The following is a 24,245-nucleotide window of genomic DNA, read 5'->3' as shown; positions in this document are numbered from 1 at the left end:
AAGGGCCTGGCTCCATGCATTATTACAGCTCTATAACTATTATTCTAAAATAATCAATATCATATTGCTGCTCATAGGCATTTTGAGAGCCAAATAGATGAGATATTTAATTGTATACATTAAAATAGCAATTGCACACTATAAATTGGACTTTTGGGCATTTTCCTTGTGTGGAAATTCCAGCCTTTCAATGCATACATTTAATGAAGTAATTACAAAGGTAACATGGCATACAAGACTCGAGAATCTCTGAAGCAACCAAATGTTAAGATGTCCCTTTGAGCAATGTTCCTGGTCATTTAAGTGTTAGACTTTTTTCAAAATCTATTCTTGGCAACATCCACTGCTCTCATTCTCAAAACAGAGAACCTTTGAAAGAAAGATAGACACAAAAAGCTGCTGTAACTCAGTGGGACAGGCAGCATCTCTGGAGGGAAGGAATGGGTGACGTTTCGGGTCGAGATCATTCTTCAGACCTTCTTCAAACCACGTGAACCTTTGAAATGTCTGTGCTCCTCCAAAGCTAATTTTAAGGAGCCAGATATTAAATATCCCTCCTCTAACTGATCTGCTATAAGATCTTGGCTCCAAGATCAGGGCTTCCCTCCCCCAACCCTTGCTAGCTTTCTTTCAAGTTACATGTAATAACACTTCTGCGAAATACGCCAAGATGTTTTACATTTAATTGAAAGATCTGGTAGCAAAATCTTCCTGAAATGCACTTTATGATTGGATTAGGTTAAAAGTTTAGCTTGTTGCAGGAATGATGCTTTTGCAGCTTGATACTACTGGCCACCAGATGGCAGTGCCTCACATACAAGATACCCAACCCACTTCGAACATCTGCAAAGAAAGATTTGGCTTCTATTCATCACAAGGTTGCCCAACCTCTGCATGACAAAGTTGAGTTGGATGTAATGAAGGTGAAGAGGAAATTATTACAGAGAGAGAGATAGGAAAAATATAGGATGAGAGATGAGAGAAGATTTTTTTTTTAATTCAAAGGGTACACTTTTTTATCTTTGGTTTATTTGACCCAGAAACTCGCCTTGAGCTGTTCAAGGAAATGCTACCTGCAAATGAATTGCAGTCTGGTGACAGACCAAGGAATGGTGCTTGGAAAGGACTACTAAAACTCAGGTCATACAAGTCTCCATCCAACACTCGAGTTCCAGATAACTACCAGATTTGAAACCAATTTAGTCTGCAGAAAATGGAAAGCTATCCATGCAGGTTCAGATGCAATGCTAAAATTGAGAGCAGGTATCACAGGACAATTTCTTATTTAAAAACACACAGATTAAGCACCGAAAGCAGTCACCTTCTTTATGGCTTGGCATTTTGCCGTTTCTGAGAACCCAATCATCTTCTCAGGAGAGCAGATTTTAATGAATGGGAATCCAGACTTCTCTGCAATCTTTGCAGCCAATGCAGTCTTGCCACTGTTCGGTGGCCCTATTTACAATGAAAACCAGAACTGAATGAGCAAATGGGCATATTTTCACATTAGCAAGATGAATTTAGACATTTAAAAAAATAAGTTGATAAAGTATATAATCATGGAGCACAGCAATGTCTTCATTCAATATACCAAGAATATCATACTTGCTCACAATATTTACAAAGCTTCAACGTTATCAATGTACAATTTACTTCAAAAGCTTTACTCAGGACATGTCGTTGCCTTTGCTCACTGCACCAGGCAATTCAACACATTTTCTTCCAAAGTATTGCCGTCACAAATGTTTCATCCTTAAACACTGCATCAATGATTCAGCTCAGGGTTGTTACACATGACTCCGTCCCTCGGTGTCCAGTGGCGTGTGACCCCAGACTATACAACTTCTCCACAGAGCCTTTGCAGAGTCAGCAAACACACAGTCCACAAGGAGGTGGATATCCATCATTGTCGTCATCTCAAGCGCAGTGCAGTGGGTCTGAAAATCTGGTCGTGTAAGAAGTATCTGACAGGGAGGGCCCTGCTTGCCACCGACCAAAAGAGGACTTGCTGTTTATTTTGCGAGCTGGAGATGAGGATTTCTTTCAAATGAATTTCACAATGTGCGCAGGGAGCCATCTCACAGGATGCATCGTCTCCTTCTCCTGCAGAGTCTCCAAGACACTTCATGCAAACCACTGCCTGATTGACTTGTGGTTGCAGCCGTTTTCCACACAAGCTTTTCACAAGGGACAGCTGGTGCAGCATGACCAACTGAAAGGAACGATTCGCAGCAAGGAGGCCTGGCTTATCCTTTGCAACAGTGGGACAAGCCATCATTTCACATACAACCGAGTGTAACAAATCTATCACAAAGGCAGGACAATTTCAGTCCTCTGGTCCGTCCAGCCTTTCTCATGAAACTGCAATATCGTATAGATCACACTGCATACACTTTATTGCCACCATCTCTCAATGGGAAATTATAAATCAATCCACTGTGGAGGATGTGGGTCAGGGTGGCAAGCTGGGAAACGTGTTAAAGAAGCAGTTTTACTTTGTTCAATTTTTAGTCTGGATTTCTCAAACCCCAGCTGCTGTCCGCAATAGTAAAATATCTGATGCAACAGCAAGTAAATATGTACTTTTATTTGAATTAAATACTCTGAATTTTAACCAGAGCACATTCCAGTATGGACAAGAAAAGACAAGAACATACACTAATTTTAGTTAACCTTAAATCAACAGATACTGTTAAATACCAGTCAGCATTAACTGAGATCATTTATTTTTGTGAGATTAGAATAAGTTTCAAGATATTGAATATGATTCGTGAGCAGAACTTTCCTCATCTCAAGTATGTCTTTTCTCATATTTTGCAAGTTCCAATGCACTGACTAATTTCACACTTTGTATCAGTGGAAACGTAAATTTATGTAGCACCTTCCATGATTTCAGGGCTATTCAAATTCGTTTTACATTAGTGAAGTTCTCTTGAAGTCACTCGTCACATAAATAATGCAGAAGCTATTTTGAACCCAGCTAAGTATCACACATGGCAATGTAATGAATTATCATTACCTGTGGTCTCGTGATGAGGGATAAATATTGGTTTGGAATCCATTACTCTTTCCCAAAATTGTTCCATGATTTAATTCACCTTCACATGAGTATATAGGCAATTACACAGGACGTATGGCACATAAACAGGCTACCCGTTCCAACCAGCCAATGGTGCAGTTTCTGTGTCAGTCTAGTATGCCTCAGATTTTCCCCATCTAAATTTATTGGTTTAATCCTCTCTTCTGTTCTCCCTCATTTGTTCGTCTATCCTCGTTTGAAGTGTATCAGTGCTTACAGAAATAGGGATCACTTTATCTAAGAGGTTGCTCATTTTAGACAAATCAGGCAAAATCCTTTCTCTGAGGGTTTTGAAATGTTATCCTCAAGGAGCAGAGGCAACACAGTGCTTGAACAGCTTTAAGGCAAAGGTAGATACATTTTTGATACCAAATGGGTGACCGTTTATCGCAAGTGGTTTGGAATGCGGAGCTGAGATTACAATCAGATCAGCCACAATCCTGCTGAATGCAGAATATGCATGTGAGCTTCTCCTGCTCCTAATTCATATGATTGGTGACTGTGGTATCGAGTTTAGTATTCTTGCCATTCTTGGGGTAAAGATGTTTCTTCAAATTTCCCAATCCATTTGCTTAGTGACTACTTTATGTTGAGGACTGCTATTTATGTTCTTTTCCACAAGACGGAAACATTTTCTCTGTATCCAGACTATCAAAACTTATTTTAAATGTCTTGGTCATGCCTCAGTATTCTTATCTAATGAGAAAAGTGATACAGTCTGTTCAATCTTTCCATGTAATGAAATGGCAGCAGAGTGGTCCAACAATTAGTGCTGCCTCTAAGCTCCAGGGATGTAGGTTTGACTCTGACCTTGTATGCCGTTAGCATAGAATTCGCACGTCTTCACAATGATGGTGGTTTTTACTTGGGTGCGCCCATTCTCTCTCACATCTCAAAGATGTGCTAGTAGATTAATTACAACAATAAGTTTTCCTTCACAGGCAGAAAAACGAATCACTGGGAGCCCTTGGCCTCCTCTACTGCTGGAGTGAGGCCACACGCAACTTGGAAGAACAGCACCTCATATGCTGCCTGGATAGCCAACAACCCAATGAAATGAACATTGATGTCTCCAATTCCCCCCCTTGCCCCATCTCCTTTTCCTCTACCCTGCCCGTCACCTTACTATCCACTACCTTTGTCCCCATCACCTAAATTTCCTGCCCCTCCTCCATCTGCTCAACTCTCACTCCTTCCTAAACATGCCCCCAAATATGTTCCCACTTGTCCACCCCCTTTCCCTTCAACACAGCATCCCTCCCTCTGGTTTTACACTTCACTCCCCACCACCTTTAACAGATTCCCATTTATGCACCCATTTATCCTTCCCCATCTCCAGCCTTGGTTACTATCCTCACACTTCTCTGTCCCACCTGATGCTACTGTGAATCAACCACACTTCACCTGGATCACCCTGTGCAGTTCTGGTTGGCCCAATGCAGGACGGATGTGGAGGCTTCGGAGAGGGTAGAGCCTTCCCAGGATGCGGCCCGGATTAGAACATATTACCAATAAGGGGAGGTTTGACAAGTTTGGATTGTTTTCTCTGGAGCATTGGAGACGGAGGGGAAACCTGACAGAAGATCATAAAGTTATGAGAGATGGGGTAGACAGTCAGAATCTTTTCGGCAGAGTGGAAATATCAACTACCAGAGAGAGCAGAGCTTTAAAGTGAGGGAGGGAAAGTTTAAAAGACGTGTGTGTATTTTTTTTAAAACACAGTGGTAGGTGCCTGGAATGTGTTGCCAGGGGTGATGGAGGAAACCGATATGATGGTGTCATTTAAGAGGCTTTTAGATAGGTACATGAATATGCAGAAAATGGAAGGAAATGGATCATGTGCAGGCAGAAGGGATTTGTTCAATTTGGCATCATGTTCAGGAGAGACAAAATGAGTTGAAGGCCTGTGCTGCACTGTTTTATGCTCTAAAATTCTCTCAATGAGCTACGTTTATGTTGCTTCAATGCCTTTACCATATCTAATTTTCCATCTTTGGGGTAATTTCAACTTCCACCTCAATTCACTGTACATTAGATTCCACCTTCAATGCCTTTGAATGGTTGCAGTCTCTCTGCAGCAATGCTCAAACTTGGAGATGCGATCAGCAGTGAGGATATTATAAACAAGATAGCATAGATAGACTTGAAGAATGTCAGGGAAGTGACAGATAAAATTTAATACAGAGACGTGTGAAGTGATGCATTTTGGCAGCAACAATGTGAAGATACTATACATATGGCATTGTTCCAAAGAATGTTTGGATGTAAAAATGTACATCAGCACAAATCTCTGAAAGTGGTAAGACATGTTGAGAGAGCAGTTAGTAATGTGTATAGGATTAATAAATGGAGGGGAAGAACACAAATGAAGGAAACTTGTATTGAACTTCTACAAAGTACTGATTTTTGCACAATTATTTTGCTACTGATTCTGATTACAACAGTTTAGGAGAATGCTCTGAAGCAAGCACGAATTTTTTTTTATCACAGCAGTTTCCAGAATGAGGCATTTCAGCAAAATAGGCCGAAAGAAGAAACCAAGGCTGACGTTGTTGGAGACAAAGGGTTGACAGGAGATATATTAGGCATAAGTACAATCTTACAAAGAGTAAATAGAGAAACTGTTCTCATTTGTTTGTATTGGTGGAAATGTATCAGCCTCGATAACAATCAGCACGGGAGCACCTCAAGGCTGCGTGCTCAGCCCCCTGCTGTACTCACTCTATACTCATGATGGTGTAGCCGGTCATAATGCGAACTCCATCATCAGGTTCGCCGACGACACTACTGTTGTGGGACGTATCACTGATGGGGACGAGTCAGAGTATAGAAGTGAGATCGTCCGATTGACTAAATGGTGCCAGCACAATAACCTGGCTCTCAACACCAGCAAAATCAAGGAACTGATTGTGGACTTTGGAAGGGGTAGGATGGAGACCCACAGTCCCGTTTATATTAACGGGTTGATGGTAGAAAGGGTTAAGAGCTTAAAATTCCTGGGCGTACATATCTCTGAATATCTCTCCTGGTCCCAGAACACTGATGTAATTATAAAGAAAGCACATCAGCGCCTCTACTACCTGAGACGCTTACGGAGAGTCGGTATGTCAAGGAGGACTCTCTCGAACTTCTACAGGTGCACAATAGAGAGCATGCTGCATCATTGCATCGTGGCTTGGTTCGGCAACTTGAGCGCCCAGGAGCGGAAAAGACTACAAAAAGGTGTAAATACTGCCCAGTCCATCATCGGCTCTACCATCGAGGGTATCTATCACATCTTGAATCATTTGTGGGTAGCTCAAGGACCAAGTTTTATAATGCAAAAGAGTTGTTATAAAACAAACTTGCTGCATGTGAAATGTTCATACCTCATAGCAATAAATGCAATATTTATTTGGTTCATTCTCCACTTCCCATGAGTGGCTACAACTATCACACCGATTAATCTTTAAATAAACTAGGCAAACACCCATGTGACTTTTCTGTTGAGTTTGCATTCGCAATAGAGCGGAACTTACCTTCCAAAAGAACGCTAACTAGTGGAGTGCGGTCACTGTTCTTGGTTTGCTGGACAAGTAACTCTCCGTCATCCAGGGCTCGTGTGACTGGATCACCCCACACATAGATCCCATTCATGATATAGCTGTCATAGTCCTCCTGGTTTATGCCAAAAGCCTGTGAAAGATGCAAATCAACATCACATTCTCACCTCTGGAAATTCCACCTTGCAAGCTGTTAATTTATGCAAAGGTACTATTATCTAACCACAATCCATATTCATGTTTAAGAGCTGCACATTGCTGTTTGCTTGTTGCACCAAGATCTGTACATGAAACATTCAGCATGTTTTGGGCTCCATTTGCTGCATACTGTGCTAAAAGGGAAGATGCATGAGCAGCTCAGAACTCTCCAAGTGGTTTGCTGCCAATTTAGGTGTTAGGAAGTCCATCAGAATAACAGAGGGGCTGTGAATAGATGTGCTCCTCTTTCAGTAATGCACTAAGACTTTCTATCTCAAAAAGTTCAAATCAAGAGCTGAATACAATTATGGGAAAAGCAAGGAACTGCAATGCGGCCTCAACTTTCAATGTTGACCCATACTAGTTCAACAGAGTGGAACCTCCTCCAGAAGATTAATTACACAATTTGTGTAACATGAAGCATGGAATGAAGTAACCGGTAACTCCCAAATTCCAAAAAGCACGTGTTATAAAGTTTAAACTGGCTTTCTGAGAAAACCAGAGATCTACATCATCAGTGTTCAAAACATTTTGCTATCCCACCAAATTATATGCAAAACAACATTTCACATTTCTTGTTCAACGAGATATAAAATATGAAATGTCACATGAAATAATTTTCTCCTGAGAACATGAGATACAATCTAAAAGCTGAACCAGATTTCAGTCAATTCTATTTGAAATAGCCCGTGAACAACGTGTTCAAATGAGGCAGAGTCAGTAGGCACCATTTTTAAAATCAGTGCCAAATCACACTGGCTTTCAACGGACACCTCATCCATTTCTAGACAGACCATACGCCCTGAAATTGTACAACCTTGTGTTCTCTTCTGCACCATAATCAGATACTTACAGGTTTTATGTCATTCTCCAAAGAATTCAAGAAATCTCCCCTTGTGACTTTCAGTTTCTCAGCTTTCTCCATGTCAACTTCCACTTTGCTTGCCGCCTAGTTATGGGAAGTGAAGTAAATAATAAATCTCATTACAATTGTACACATTGTCCAATTCGATCATGCTGTCAGATCTAGGTGCTAAATAAGTCATTGCATTAGCTGATATTTCACTTTGCTAACCAATTACCAAACCCATCTCCTTTAAGATGCTCCTTAAAACCTACTTCACTGACCAAGTTTTTGGTCAACTGTCCATGTATTTTGTGACAAATTTCATTTTGATAGTGCAGCTGTGAAGCATCTTGGAATATCTCATAAATCAAAGAGTTCTGAATAAAACTAAAGTCACCACTATTGTGTGGTGAAGAAGCCAGAAAATATATTTTAAGGAGAAAGAAACCACGAGTCAAATCTTATCAGATAATTCTGTAAAAAAAACAATTTTCACCTTTTTTGTGCCATAAACATTGAGAATTCTGTAAATAAGTTAGAGTGCCGTTCCAATCTATTCCATGCATACAGTACCACATTACTTAAAGTTATTTTTGCTTGTTGACTATGGTTCCTATAAAGAATTAATGTGCATCTGTGGAGGGAAATGGACAAACACCTTCTTGGGTCCAGACCTTTCTTCAAGAATGAATGTTGGCTGTCCATATCCCTGCACAGTAATTGCTTCAGGAGCTTGTATTTTGCTCAAGATTCCAGCATCTGCAGTCTCTTGTATCACCATAATGAAACAAAGACCTCTTTCCTGGTGACAAGCGATTTAGAATCCACCTTCTATCCTAGATAACCCAGTGTCAATACCACAACCAGGGAATTACATAACCCAGTAACTAAAAGCCTCACAAATATTTGTCCGCTCAATCAAAGTACCACACAGGGAACATCACAATCTTCCTTTTTGCAGCCTTATGGAACTGGGGAATCAAATCTCTAGCCATAGTTAATAGCCAAGTGGTTAGTACTTTATTGACAATGATGCATAAATCTAAACAACACTAGACACTGCAATCACAGTTCCACCTTCATGCAAGTGGGATAGTCAGCATGGTCTCATTTTATACAGAGCATACAATTCAGTTCACCTGCACGTGGCCCAAATTACTCAAGGTAAATTCCGTACGTTACATATTCAACTGCACTGAAACAAACAGGAGCCACAAAGGGTTAGTCTATCACCCGGCTGGGATAACCTGACATTTAAACTCCTGTTAGTTGATCAGTAGTACATGACCTAAAGTGCCTGGAGCAAGACTTCTCTCTGATCCCGTGGGACCAACTGACTCACATTTGGTTCAAACAGCTGCCCACATACACAATAACAGCTCCCTGGAGATTGGAGGAACACAAAAGACACTTAATGTATTGTTGTGCAACAGGTACCTGGGGCTGTAAGTAACACCACTTTTATAGCATCAAGAAAAGCAGTACCCTCTGGCACCAAGCCTGGTGTTTCAAACAGTGTTGTACCTGCATCACCAAACACAGGCCTCTCTACAGCTAATCCACACTCGAGTCACCTGTCTTTGTTTAATGTCCTTTGAAAACTAGGGGCAACAGCTCTGCAGTACATGAAACAGTCTTTAGATTTAGCCTCCAACTTCAACATCCAAACCGATTTCAATTAATTACATTGGAAAGCCTTTATTACGCTGCAACATAAGACACCCAATAGTAATTTTGTATGTAAACTATCCATAATAGTCTTTATAGCAATGGGTTTATATCTGGGAAAGAAATACAGCTCCTCCTCTTTCAGGTTGCTCTTATGTTAATTAACAGACCATTTCCAGTAGACAAATGCTCCAATGACTTTTGCTTTACAGTAGCACTTCATAAGGAAATAATGCCCATGGCTTCTTGGTTCACCAGTGAGAAAAGTGCAAGAGCTTTCAAATTTAGCTACACTTCTTTCACTAAACTTCATCTTGGAATAGATAATTTTGAGAAAGGAACTTGCCGATTAGTTTTTTTTTTTAAACAATCATCTTGTTACTGGAAAGGTAACCTAGGTAGCTGGGCTAATAATTTAGAGATTGAGCTCAGATCACAATGTGCCACTTCAAGAACCTGAATTCAGCCTTAGAAAGTCAAACTGAAACACTCATGTCAATGAATTAATGTTCTGAAGCACAGGTTTCTTTCATCAGTCCACAGGACAACCCTCCAAATAGATACACCAAGTGCTGGAGTAACTCCATGGGTCAGGCAGCATCTCTGGAGGAAAATGATAGATGATGTTTCGTGTTGGCACCCTTCTTCAGATGGAAAGTAGGGGGTGGAGGGGATGGTGGAGTGGGTGATGAGCTGGAGGTGGACCAGGAACAATCAGCGATGCCAACAAATGACCCCAGGCAGGGAGATTCCCCGGTAGACCCATTGTTGGCTAGGAAAGGTGTGAACTTCAGAGGGATACAATGTGGTTGAACGAATAGCATGGAGGTGTATACATATTTCACCTGGGTAGCTTACAACCCAGCGGTATGAATGTTGAATTCTCTAGTTTTAAGTAACGTTTACAAACACCCATCCCCTTCCTCCATCCGTTCCCTCACTGGTCCTTTCCACGACATGGTTCATCATGACCCATGGCCAACACCTAAATCAGTCACAGCATAGCCTGACTTCCAGATCCCATGATCTCTTAGTAAAAATATTGTACAATTCACTTTGTATTTGTGATTCTATGACAGAACATTCATTGGCAACATGCTGCAAAACCCAATCAGTCCACCCGTTCAAGAATTTCCAGGTATTTAATGTGACCACTTAAGTCTTGTTATTCTATCAATCTCACCAAACAGTAATACGATTAGAACAACAAATAGAGAAATTAGGAGGATGTAAATGCCACACAACCCCTCAGTCTCTGTGTGTCTCTGGAGTAAAGAAACTCCAAAGAAAGTAGAACATTCTCCTATCTCCACTTTGAATGGGTGACCTGAACCGTTATTCTGAAGGCATGCCTCAAAGAGTTATAAAAGATAGAGTCTGGGTTATCTAGAATAAGATCGCCTTTCATTCCTCTGAATTCTAATGAGTATGGGTGCAACTTTCTTCATTAGACATCCATTTCACCTCCGGAATGAAGAGTGAACCTTTCTGAACCACAGCCAATTCAAGAATACTCCTCCTGAAGAGGCACCAAAATTGGAACTTAAGGTGAGGGGGTAAAGATTTAATGGCAACCCAAGGGGCAATTTATTTATTTATTTATTTAAACACACAAAGGGCGGGCGGTGTATCGAACAAGCTGCCGGAGGAGGTAGTCGAGGCAGGTACTATTGCAACATTTAAGAAATATTTAGACAGGTACATGGATAAGATCGATTTAAAGAGATATTGGCCAAAAGCAGGCAAGTGGGAATAGTGAAGATGAGACATGTTGGTCGGCGTGGGCAAGTTGAACCGAAGGACCTGTTTCCATGCTGTACGACTCTATGACTGTGCTTCACACCTGGAGTGGGGCGTAAATCACAAACATTCCAGTTCACTTCGGGTATTTCTTTTGACGGAAAACTATTTAGTAAGCACAAAAAAATTGTAAAATGGAAATCATGGGACTGTAATAACATGAACAAAAATTTATAAATGCTGTCATTTACATCTGGGATATTACATATGAGAAGTCAGCCAGTGATAGCAAGTTGAAGAAAAATATTTTGTTACTGTAACAATGCATTTTTTTAAATTCTAAGTTGCACTTTTAAGTGAATGACACTGACTTTCCAAAAAAAAAGCTCAGGTGACAATTTAAATACAAATTATTAAATGCATGTAAAACAAGAAGCAATACGCAAGGAGAGAAGCACAGGAAAAGACCTTCTGGAATGCTTCACATTTGTCCTGGAGCACATGGTATTCGCTGCAGCTTTAGCCTCTGCACTTGCCTGGACTGGTTACAGGGACAATGCTGCAGAATACTGCGCAGCGAAAGGTTAAACTGTGTGGTGAAATACCTGCACCATTTCAAAAAAACATCAGTCCATGTAAACAATAAAACCTATATTTAACAGCTCGACAGCACCCGAGAAGGTTTGGGGAGGTGTGCGTGTGTTTGAGGGAGTGGTGGTAAGGGAGGTGGAGGGGGGGGGGGGTAGATATTTGGCAGCTCTGCCTGCTTTAAAACTAGTCCTTTCTTCTGCCTTTGGCCAAGAAAGATTAACCGGTCTGCAAATGATAAGCAAAAGGAACCTGAACTCATTGGTATCAGTTGAGAGTAGGCAGATAGCACAACTGATCAGAGTACACTATAGTTTACATTACATTTTCCTCACTTCACAAGCCTTAACAGACAAGATCTGGCATCAAGTCGCATTTGGACACCACTAGGAAAGATGATCAGAAACTTGGTCAAAAGGGTGGATTTTAAGAAGCATCTTAGAAAAGGTGAGAAAGTGCAGGAGGGTTCACAGCAAAAAATCTAGAGTGGCATTTGGTGTTGGATGATCTGCATGTCTGTGTTTTAATCAGCTCATGTGAAAAATATTTTGGGACTTTTTGAAGAATGTTATGCTATACTAATAGTCAAGTCAAGAGTTTATCGTCATGTGTCCCAGATAGGACAATGAAATTCTTGCTTGCTGCAGCACAACAGAGTATTGTAAACAAAAATACAGAACAGTTCATAAAAGTCATTTGCATCGATATTGATCTTGTATTTGAACCACAAGATTAGCCTTGTAAATGGGTACCCATAATGATGAACGATCAAGAAATTTATCTCACTGATATTAACACAAGATACCACGGGGTAAATTTTGCCTCAGGAAGTAGCTGATGACTTCTAACCGGCTATGTTCATTAAACCCTGGAAAGATGAACACAGTAAAGAATGCTGGCAACGAATCATAAAGGACAGTGTTGCTGGTTTGTAGAGCAAGCTAAATGTTTCTCCTGTTGGTATATTATTAAAATGATCGCTCCACCTTTGCCATCCACGAAAGTGTGACCAGTGGCAAACACAAAATCGATGAAATTGTGTGAAACTGGGAAAATACTAGAAATGGTTTAGAACATTTAAAGAAAAACACTGAACACTAAAGGTAGTGGAATGCAGAGGCTGTAATTTCTTTGAATTCCCTTCCCCTTCTGTCATCATCTCCCACACAAACACAAGAGAGAGTTTGAAATCATGAACCAAATACGAGAATCTGATTGATTGATTAATTAATATTGAAAATTAATATTGGTACATCTGAATTCTAGTACTCAGTGTAATCAGGTTTGTCATTAGTTAGTAAATGACAGTCGACTCAACATCTATCCAAAACACAGCAGGAGAGTACATTACCTCTGATGCTAACCCATCAACAGCAAATAGAGCAAAGGTTAGAGAACTAACTGAATACATTCTCAATATTTGGCAGTGGCTGCCAAATTTTACTGCTAAGGGGCAAACGAGTGGTTGCAAGATCCCTTCTCAATAAGATGCACTAACTCAGAAAGATACCTGTTAATCTAGGACTGTCCCAAAATGAAGCAAAAATGTTTTATTACACATTGCAACATACAGGCACACTGGTGTCAAACAACAGATCCAATTTCAAGGCAAAAAAAGATATCCATTTTATATTGGTGTGGCCAATTGTTGTGCAATCCTTAATATTTGTCTTTAGTCGATGACTACTCTCACTGCTGTGAGGCTCAGTGCAAACAGTGCCCTACATCAAGTTATTTGATAACAAATTGTACAGCACAGCAAGGAGCCATTCAGTTCATCACACACAGGCCAATTAGATCAAATCCAATTGCAGTCCTCACTAACAGTTGGGTGTAGGGAAGCAAATCGGCAACCTCAAAACTGCTTCCTTAGGGGCTGAGTATATGTTTGAAAGACTGGAGGAATGATAGAAACAGCTGTGGTATAAATGTCAAAGACAAGAAGGCATAGCTTTAAGCCGGTGAGGCAAAGTGTAAAGGGTCTGTCCCACTTTCACGATCTAATTCACAACCTTTTTTTACTCGTGGACATTTTTCATCATGCTAGAAAAACGCCCCGACCTACTTGATGCCACGAGTACCGACGACTAGCATCACGGCCTGTACGACCTACCTACGACCTCCTACGACCTCGTGATGACCATGCTGCGAGTATGAGTCAAGGGCAAACTCGGCAGAGGTCGTGAATTAGGTCGTGAAAGTGGGACAGGGGCTTAAGGGAGATGTTCAGGGAAATTAAAAAAAAAAATTTACACACAGAGCGATGGGTATCTGAAACTTGCTGCAAGGGTTGGTGGTGGAAGCAATAATGATAAGGGCATCTAAGAGGCTTGTAGATAGGGAATGCAGGGAACCGAGGGCAATGGATCACATCTGCATCTGCTAGTTTCTGTACTCTGTATAGCCCCCTTTGTTCTATTTATTGTACTGGAGTTTGACTTAATTGTATTATACATGTTATCAGATTCGATTGGATGGCATAACAAAATATTTCACTGTTCCACTGTACATGTGACAATGATGAACCTAAACATGCAGACCAAGGAGATTAGTTTAATTTGGCATTGTGTTCGGCATTGACATTGTGAGTCGAAGGGCTAGTTCCTGTGTTGTACTGTTCTATGTTCTAAACCATAGTCTATTGCCAATCAACATTGGACAACATGAAAAGTGAAAAATTAGGCACTTTTTGGGAAATTGGGAGCAAAGCAATAACGAAAAGATAATATGCCAAACAAGGTGGCAAATCAGTTTGGATGATAAGATAATGGCAATTCATTTATGACCAATTCCTACAAAATGAGTAATGGAATAAAATGGGAAATAACCGTATTTTTGTATAGTGTTGATAATGTAATTACCAACCTAAAATAAAAAGGTCCCATGGAGAAAAATGACACAATGCAGAATTTCATTTCAAATTTGTGGGCAGCATTGGTAGGTCCAAAATTGGAGCCAGGGTCTTGTTTGTACATTGTGAAGTTGGATTAAAACTATTCGCGGTAGAATAAATAGAAAGATGGTGGTATTGGTTTCCCAGCAGTAACTTTGATTATTGTAGAGGGAAAGATAGGCAGATTTGTGCAAGTGTTACAATGTTCAAGTTGTTTGTTTTCTCTGCAGACTTGAGGATGTGTGATACCAAATAGTCATCGAAGAGTTGGAATAATTTTACACGTCAATAAGAGTGACCGCTGTCAAGATGGGAATTAACAATCTTCATGAAACAGCTTTAACTTTCCAGTTCCCACAATGACCACTCTCTATGCAACTCCTTGGTTCACTTATCCCCTCTCACCCAACCCATCCCCTGCCCAGGCACTTTCACCTGCAACCACAGGATGCGACACTTGTGCCTGCACCACCTTGTGTCGGAAAGAACTGTAGATGCTGCTTTACACCGAAAATAGACGCAAAATGCTGCAGTAACTCAGCGGAACAGGCAGCATCTCTGGTGGGAAGGAATGGGTGACGTTCGGGTGGAAACGTCTGAAGAACGGTCTCGACCCGAAACGTCACCCATGCCTTCTCTCCAAAAATGCTACCTGCACCACCTTCCTCACTTACATCCGGGAACCCCTGCAGCCTCTTCAAGTGACAGGGAGGTCCACGTGTATCTCGTCCAGCCTTGTCTTCTGCATTTGGTGTTCCTGATATGGCTTCCTTTACATTGACGAGACCAAGTGTATACGAGGCGACTGTTTTTGCCGAACATTGCGCTTGGTGTGCCAAGGTCTGTGGACCTCCTGGTTGCCAACCATTTTTCACTACCCTTCCCACACCGATCTTTCTTTCCTCTACCTCCTCCAGATTCAGGGTGAGGCCACATACAAACTGAATGAACAGCACCTCATATACCGCTAGGGTAGCTTACAACTGAATGGTGCTTACAGTGTGAACACCAATTTCTCCAAGATCAAATAATACCCCTTCTATCTTCCCCCTTTTTACCCTGCAACTCCTTCCCACCCCTTCCTAATTACTTTCGGTAGTCGTCTTCGATTTACAACAAACCAATCTGCAACACTCATTCAAAATAATGCTTCAAAATAAACATTATTGTATTTTGCAGCTTTTTGCAAATTGGATATTCAAAAATTGTTTTCAGCAAATAAAATATTGTTAAATGCCATTGCTTTTGTGGCGCATTGTTGTGCCAACCTGTGCACAGCAAGACACCACATAAACAGTTAAATATATGACCTGTTTGGTCTAAACATGAACTGAGGGGTACCTGTTGGCCAGGACACCAGGGAGAACTATCAGGCTCCTCCCCAGAGTGCCATGCGATTTATTTTGTCTTTGTAAACACACCTGATGGGCAGACTAAAATTCATTGCATCATCCAAAAACCTGCAACAAACAGCATTAACCTTGCCTGACCACAACTGCTGGATGGCATTTAGCACGTCAGGATATTTGCTGTAATCGCTGTAGTGGGATTTGAACACAGCACTATCCGTCAGAGACCAGAAAGCCATGACTACACCACAAATGCATTGTAGCCTCAGAGTTGCGAGCATGAAGAGTCAGATTTTCAGAACAGGAACTAAGGAAGTAGCATTTTGTTGGAAGTGCAGCTACAATGCAAGTATTGAGGAGGGATGAAGGAAAAAATGTTCAATTTTCTTCAGAGCCATAGATCATTGCTATTCTAGTCTTATTGTGTTTTAATCACCCTTTCAGCATTCGGTTAAGAACAGGGTCTTGTAAGGGTGGTCAATGTTTTGTTGGTACACCAACCTGTGTGAAAGGACAGCCAGGTAGAGCAGTATTGTTTGGCAACAGCCATTAGTGCACACAATAGAATTAATTTAAGGTGGACAAATAGAGCCTCACCTGGAATGCATTAGACAGGGGATCAATTTCAGAGAAATCTGTTAGCTGTAATGAGTGAAAGCAGGATAACATTACATATGATTTAGCTGGGGAGCAGTGAAGAAGATTTCATGGTGGAGGGAGGAGAAGATGGAAGTCAAGTCCTGAGGGCAATTAGAGAGAGACAAAGAAAAACCCAAACAAACTCAACAATGACACTTCTCTAATCTACAGCATCTACATTCCCAGGAAAACATCCAGACATGGTTAATGCTGTTTAGATAAGGAGAAAACAAGTACCAAGACCTACATGAATTTGCTTCTGGTTACCAATTCAGAAGGACACTCACTGGGAGAAAAATTACACAATGAAGTAAAGAGATAGAATAGATGTATTTTTGCCAGTTTCACATTCACCTTTGGATCCACATGTTAAGTAAGTTTATTGGCCAAGTATTCACATACAAGGAATTTGCCTTGGTGCTCCGCCCACAAGTGACAACATGACATACAGTGACAGTTACGCATAACTCAGAAAACATTAAACATTAATAATAATAAAACATTAATGATAAAAAACCATTGATCAAGCATGTAAACCAACAAAATACCAGATCAAAGGGAGGCTACAGATTTTTGGCTGTTGAGTAGAGCAACTACTCGTGGATAAAAACTGTTTTTATGTCTGGCTGTGGCAGCTTTGACAGTCCGGAGTCGCCTTCCAGAGGGAAGTGATTCAAAGCGTTTGTGGCCAGGGTGAGAGAGGTCAGAGATGATCTTACCAGCTCGCTTCCTGGCCCTTGCAGTGTACAGTTCATCAATGGAGGGAAGGTTGCAGCCAATAACCTTCTCAGCTGATTGAACGATTTGTTGCAGCCTCCAGGTGTCGTGCTTGGTGGCTGAGCCAAACCAGACCATGATGGAGAAGGTGAGAACAGACTCTACGATCACTTACTGATCACTTTGACCTGCTAGTCAGACCTCTACTGAGTTTAAGGGGGCAAAGGTGCATTTTTTAGGATGCGAGGTATTAAAACTCAGGAATGCAAGATAAGCAGGACCATATCTTTGTGTAAAAAGAAACTGCTGATGCTGGTTTAAACCGAAGATAGACACAAAAAGCTGGAGTAACTCAGCAGGACAGGCAGCATCTCTGGAGAGAAGGAAAGGGTGACGTTTCTGGTCAAGACCCTTCTTCAGCTCTCCAATTCTCATCTTTTGGGAACCTTTGAGCTATAAGAACAGGAGTTTAAGCTTACAGCTTGTGGTTATACAGTTGTCAATCTCCAGACACGATGGAAGCGCAATGATTCATATCAGCTTTGGAAATTATATTGTGCACTATTTTGGTTGAGATGGAATGGAGCCATAAAGATATTGTCTCAAACCGCTGTCAGTGGAAATCAATCAAAGCTTGTTAGCTGGAGGCACAAGTGATTGCAGGTACTGGAATCTTGAGCAAAAAAGAAAATGCTGGAGCAACTGTATTCTGTGTAGAGGGAGTTCATCTCCCAACCACAGCCTGTAGGCTGATGGGCAGATGCACAGCCAGGTACCCAACTTCCCAACTTTCATCTTTAAGGAACTTTTGCAACTTCTTCACAATAATATGACTGCAATATGGAGATCATAGAACCTTAAACTTATTTATGTTTCAGAACAGAGCAAAAGTTGACCTTTATGACTGATCTTGAAATATGAATGCAAATGAAGGATGAAAATGGAGCTAATTGAAGCACCCATCAACATTGTAGTGCTTCAAAGGTGGTAGTCCAGCAAATAGCTGCATGACCAAGTGGAGTTCCTGTGTTGGGTGCACTGCACCAAATGTATAGCCTCTTGGACACCCCTAGTGTTATTGCTTACACTGCCAGTTAGAATTTTAGAAGTCAATTTGAGATTTGTGGTTTCATATGCTATGGACAGTAGAGAAAGCAAAGAATGTTTACTAGATACAGCAGTGAGCTGCAGAGGATTGCTGGGGGGAACGGGATGGGGAGAGAGCAGCAGCAGTAGGATTTGAGATCATAGGATCCTTCATCCACCACATCTGCCCAACCTCAGTTCCTTAAGTGCCCATCAGTTTATATTGTAGATTGGAATATTCTTTGATGAATTAGTGCTGGGAAGAAGTATCTTGCTGCCCAGACTAAAAGGGTTTTCTTCCTTCTCTCCAGAGATGCTGCCTCACCTGCTGAGTTACTCCAGCATTTTGTGTCTACCTTCGATTTAAACCAGCATCTGCAATTCTTTCTTACACAAATATCTATAGGTCACTAGCAACTACTTGTTTTTTGATGCATATTGAATGTGCAAGTGAAATACCTAACAGAGATTAGTTTAGTTTGGTAATACAGCATAGAAACAGGCCCTTCAGTCCATCAACGCAAAGGCAAATTCCTTGTATGTGAATACTTGGCCAATAATCTTATTCATTCATTCATCAAGCCCATGTCGACTTTCGATTAGTTCTATGGTATCCCATTTTCACAGCCACTCCTTACACACTAGGAGCAATTTACGGAGGCCAATTAACCTACAAACCCCGTGTCTTTGGGTTGTGGGAAGAAACCAGAGCACACGGAGGAAACCCACACGGTCACAGGGAGAACGTGCAAAGTCCACATAGGCAGCACCTTAGATCAGCTGCAAACCAATGTCTCTGACACAATGGAGAGCAGATCTACCAGCTGCGCCACTGTGCGCCTAGATAACTAGGCGGAAAAAAAGGGCTGCTATCAATTGATGAATTTTAAAAAGCAGGTATTACCAAAACTAAAAATGAAGTGAAGAATCCTAAAATTAACTGATTGGCTAGGTTTTGTTTTAAGTCAACAAAAATGCCCAATATTTCTACAATGACAATAAAAGGAAACTTTCAACCTGAAGCACAAGCTAAAGATGTTCCATTTTATGGCATGGCTATTATTGTACCCACCAGTTTAATAAAACAGTTACAAAATACTCATATATACCTTTATGTGTCGATTCATTGCAGTTGACTGGGCAGCTCGTACTAGACCCTCCAACTCGGCACCACTGAAATTCTTGGTCTCTTGAGCTAGCTCAGCAATATTAACATCACTATCTAACAGGTTGTGCTCTTTCATTCTTGCCGTGTGAATATTCAAAATTTGTACCCTGCCTTTCTCATCTGGTAAACCTAAAAGGGCGGGGAGAAGGGGTGGAAGGGAAAGAAGACACAATAAAACAGAAAAAAAATCAATAGACACATATTTACAATATTAAACCTTAGTGAGCTGAGCATTGGAATTTTACCATTGCAGAGATGGATTTCCTGCATGGTCAAGCTTTTCCCCAAGTAATCGACCGTCTTCATAGCTTTGATATTTATGTTATGTAGTCGACATTTGTGATGCACCCATCTCAGGGTCAAACCTCCTCCACAATAATTTTCAACACTGGTGCTCAAGTATGCATTCTCAGTCCATTATACACTCACGACTGTAGGGCCAAATTAAGCTCTAATTCCATCTAGAAGTTAGCAGATGACGCAATGTGGGGGACCTGGATCAGGGACAATGGTGAGATGGAGTACAGGAAGGAGATAGAGAATTTAGTGACTTTGGCAGAACAATAACTTCTCCAGCAATATCAGCAAGATGAAGGAGCTAGTTATTGACTGCAGGAAGCATGGTGGAGTACATGCCCCAATCAGCATCACTGGTGCCGATGTGGAAATGGTTGAGAGTTTCAGGTTCCCTGCCGTTAATATTACTGTCGTGAAGCCACATTGATGCGAACGCCAAGAAAGCATACCGCCAGCTCTACCACCCGAGAATGTTGGGGAAAACCTGAGACAACACATGATTACAATCAAGCCGTCCACACTGTGTAGATACAGGATAAAGGGAATAACGTTTAGTACAAGATAAAGTCGAGTAAAGACTGATTAAAGATAGTCCGTGGGTCTTCAACGAGGTAGATGGTAGGGCAGGACCGCCCTCTAGTTGGTGAAAGAACGATTCAGTTGCTTGATAACAGCTGGGAAGATACTGTTCCTGAATTCGGAGGTATGCGTTTTCACACTTCTTTACCTCTTGCCTGATGGGAGATGAGAGTAACCTGGGTGAGATTCGGTATCAATTATGCTGATGGCCTTGCCGAGAGTGAAATGTAGTGGGGGGGGTGTTGGGGGGGGAGAGCATAGTCATCGGTTTTGTTTACTAAATTCCTAAATTCCAAGAAAGTTTGGGAAGGTCTGGGTTAACTAAGATTATTTCTTAATGCATCTTTTGGCACGTTTCATGATAAAGTTAAAAACTGTCAGGGAAGGAACTTAAGGGCAATAAGCAAGATGAACAAGCGAACTTCAGAACATAAGCTATTTCAGTACTGAATTATCATAGCAGTTTATGAAATATGCTGACATTTCCTGCACCTGTGAAAACATTTGGCTTTTCTTCCCCAAAGGTAAATGTGGAATATTTGACGCTGGAACAGAGCAACCCATCAAGTGAAAAAAAAAAGTTGCTGTACGTCTGCAAATCCTTCATTAAGGAAACAAGCAGTAACATAGAATCAAAAAGGTTTATAAACTGCGTAGGGTCGATCAACAAGTATACATCGTCAATTAGCCGGGCCTGCTGCAACAATTCATATTTTCATGGTAGATCAGATATTTGTTCTCATGGAATCGGGCAATTTTAGAGGCAGGGGCAAATAGAACAGAGTACAGAGATGTCGCATTGGTAATTAGACCTGGGAGGCAAAAAGCCTAGAGCTATTTCTGAAAATCAAAACTCTGCTGATACTAGAAATCTGAAATATAAATAGAAAATCCTGAAATCAGCATGTCAGGCAGCATCTGAGGTTAAGTGAAACAGAGTTAACGTTTCACGTCTAAGGCCCCTTCAAAGAACTATTCTGCCTCAGCAACAATGGTGTGTGGGCCTCAAGGAAATAGCTGGCCTTGTAATGCTGGCTGACACCGATAGGTCATCTGTTCACCGCTCAGGTCTTGAAGTGCCTCATGCGGCAAATGTAGTGCATCCGACTGCCCACTCACCAAGTCCAGTGGCAAAGCCTCACTGCCTCACAGTAAATCCAGCTGCAAATTGCATTCAGCTTTATGGGGAGGGGGGGCTGGAGTAGGAACAGCCGCCCCATTAACTGGAATCAGATTGCAATTGGTTTTAATGTAATTAGTTTTAAATTATTTATATTTATTAAAATCATGTTTAAATGTCTCCATCAAAAAGATTTATAGAGTTGTGCACAGCTAATGCATCAACACCAGTTGTCAAAGAATTCCAAAGCGGAGTCTCTGGATATGAAATCCCAGAGCTTCTCAAAGTACAGGACACATCCCGCCTCATGGAACAGATGTTAGGTGCTAAGGATCAACTTGTTCAACTTGCCCCCTCATCAGAACAAAGTGCAGGCAAAGCAAGGATCATAGGCATCATGCTAAGGGAGCAAGCCAGGTCCAAGACAATCAGGTTCATGTTTAGTAGAATGGAAGATCAACCTGTGGGTAAGTTATGAGACAGCAATGCAACTTGCAAAAATCTGGGAAAGATCCCTGAAATTTTAAAAGTACAGATGACTTTATAAATAAAACAAATATTAAAAATTGCTGACCTCCAATGGACCAAAATTCTATTCCAAGACAAATTTTATCCAGAGTCATATTATAATTAGAACTCTGGCCTTAAAAGGGTGCTTGGCAGCAGAAACATGTAATGTAAATATATTTGGTGCCAATATTCTTCTTAAACCATCCTTTGGGATGGATCACTTACTTAAACTCTGATTTTATAGGGTTTGAGGTGGTTGAGGAGTATAATTTAGGAACTGCAGACTCTTCCAAAAATGGAGCAGGCATTTGATGATGGGGTCGGCAGGTGTATAGTGTACGAGGTTTGCTATTCCTTTTGCAGGGTGTCTGTGCGCTCCTGATCCAATGGCCTACGATTCTCAATAGCATCTGAATGCTTTGTGTCCACATGGAGCAGCAGTGGCCCAGAGATTCCAGGACTTAGAGGGATGTTGCACTTAAGGAAGCTTCAAGCCCATCCTCGATTCATTTTCTCCAGCATGTCACTAATTTACTACAAATCATTATCACAAAGACTCACTGGTATAAAACATAATTCTCTGAAAATAATGCAAAACCTTACCACTTCATTTGTAATTCAATACATGAACTTAAAGTGCAGTGAATAAGGAAAAGATTAGACATACTGTTTCAGCCATACTCTGTGGGCCAAAGAACCAGTTTCCAAGTCATATCCCAAGTCCAAGTCTCCAAGTCCAAGTCCAAGTCTCCCTGATAATTTAATCTGTCTTCTGATAAAAAGTCATTGACAACAAGTATTTTTTTTCTTTTAACTTTTCTTCGCAGATGAGGCCTGACATTAATGTTCTTTAGAGTTTTCTATTTTTATTCCAGATTTCCAACTAGATGATTTCCCTCAGGTTGGGTCTGGTGCCACAAGCATCTACATTAAAAGCCACAACCTGCTGTGCACATCTCATTGACTTCATATTCTTCCCTGCCACATGCATCTGAGACTTCAGCATTTCATCCTTCATAATGACTTCACTTTGGTGAAGCAGGCAGCAAAATAGAAAGAGGTGAACCCTTGAAAAATTGTTGCAGATTTACCAACAACTGAAAATGTGACCTTTGTAGATTCATTTTAATCCAACAAAAACAGTGCAAAATTATACTTTGCCAGAAACTGATTTTGCACAGCCTGCCAGCTGAGGTAGTATCGGGGCGCAAAGATAAAGAAAATGAAAAGACCAGCCAGGAAAAAAGCTCATTAAAAGAAAGTAATTTTTTTGTTAACTGACAAACTATTTATTCCACGTTTTATCAAATTATTAAAATAACAGCACTGTGCTAATCAAATTCAGTGATATGCTGAAAGGTCACTCATTCATTCAATCTTGGCATTCAAAGGAGCAAAGATAGGGCATGGGAAACCACAAATAGCCCAGCTATGTCAAGTCAGGCCACGGCTTCAGAACAGAGAGATCTACTTTTCTTTGCTCTATTTTAGCTGGTCACAATGACTATCTCACTGATGCCCTGCAGTTAAAAAAAAAGTTGGAGGTTTTGACAGGCTTTACTGCTAGTGCCAAGCAGAAGCCAGCGAATCATTCCCTGGGACACAGGGATCAAAGGAGCACACTGAACATTGTGAAGGAAAACCTACCCAAGGTGTTCCTAGCATGAAACAATGCTCCTGCATCTACAAAGCAAACCCATTACAAACACGAAACCTGTAATAGTTCTTTAATGTTGATGAAGCACTACTTGGGGGACTGAGTTAAACCACTTTCTGCCTCCCAGATGATTCTGACATAACCAGTACAAGAGAAGAGAAATGGGTCAAGACTTACCAATCTCCATTTTGACTTCCAATCGGCCAGGTCGCAGAAGAGCATCATCAATCAAGTCTGGTCGGTTTGTCATACCTGTATGAGAGTGTTACAAAGATCAAATTAAATTGGTCTTTTGATACAAATCTTGCACTAAAAGCGAATGCAAAACCTATAAAACAATTCTTAACCAAGGTTCATATATGTCCAAAAAATTGGTTACTTAATTATTCAGCTAATAGCAATAATGTAGATTGCACATGGAAACTTTGTTAAATAGCCAGCAATTTTAAACTGGAAAGGTTTTCAAAATATTAGGAATTCTTTAGTTAGAGGTAGAAACACTGCGAAAATTGGAAGAGGAAATCTCAATACTCCTGCTAACCTTTACCTCCCTCTAATGTTGGGTGAA

At 40.9% G+C, this 24,245-nt stretch overlaps 1 protein-coding gene across 1 annotated transcript in view; it reads right to left on the bottom strand.

Moving 5' to 3' along the window:
* Positions 1 to 24,245, bottom strand: part of nsf (N-ethylmaleimide sensitive factor, vesicle fusing ATPase) — a 178,612-nt gene that overhangs the window by 72,002 nt on the left and 82,365 nt on the right. Inside the window, exons 11-15 of the mRNA XM_033035096.1 lie at positions 23,855 to 23,929; positions 19,456 to 19,643; positions 7,673 to 7,768; positions 6,598 to 6,754; positions 1,322 to 1,455 (exon numbers count right to left, since the gene is read on the bottom strand). Of these exons, the coding sequence (XP_032890987.1) occupies positions 1,322 to 1,455; positions 6,598 to 6,754; positions 7,673 to 7,768; positions 19,456 to 19,643; positions 23,855 to 23,929 (650 nt within the window). The remainder of the gene's footprint in view (positions 1 to 1,321; positions 1,456 to 6,597; positions 6,755 to 7,672; positions 7,769 to 19,455; positions 19,644 to 23,854; positions 23,930 to 24,245) is intronic.

This window comes from Amblyraja radiata, chromosome 16, assembly GCF_010909765.2.
Source record: "Amblyraja radiata isolate CabotCenter1 chromosome 16, sAmbRad1.1.pri, whole genome shotgun sequence".
NCBI lineage: Eukaryota > Metazoa > Chordata > Chondrichthyes > Rajiformes > Rajidae > Amblyraja > Amblyraja radiata.
The sequence above is the reverse complement of the archived record's forward strand: the minus strand, read 5'-3'. Positions and strand labels throughout refer to the sequence as shown.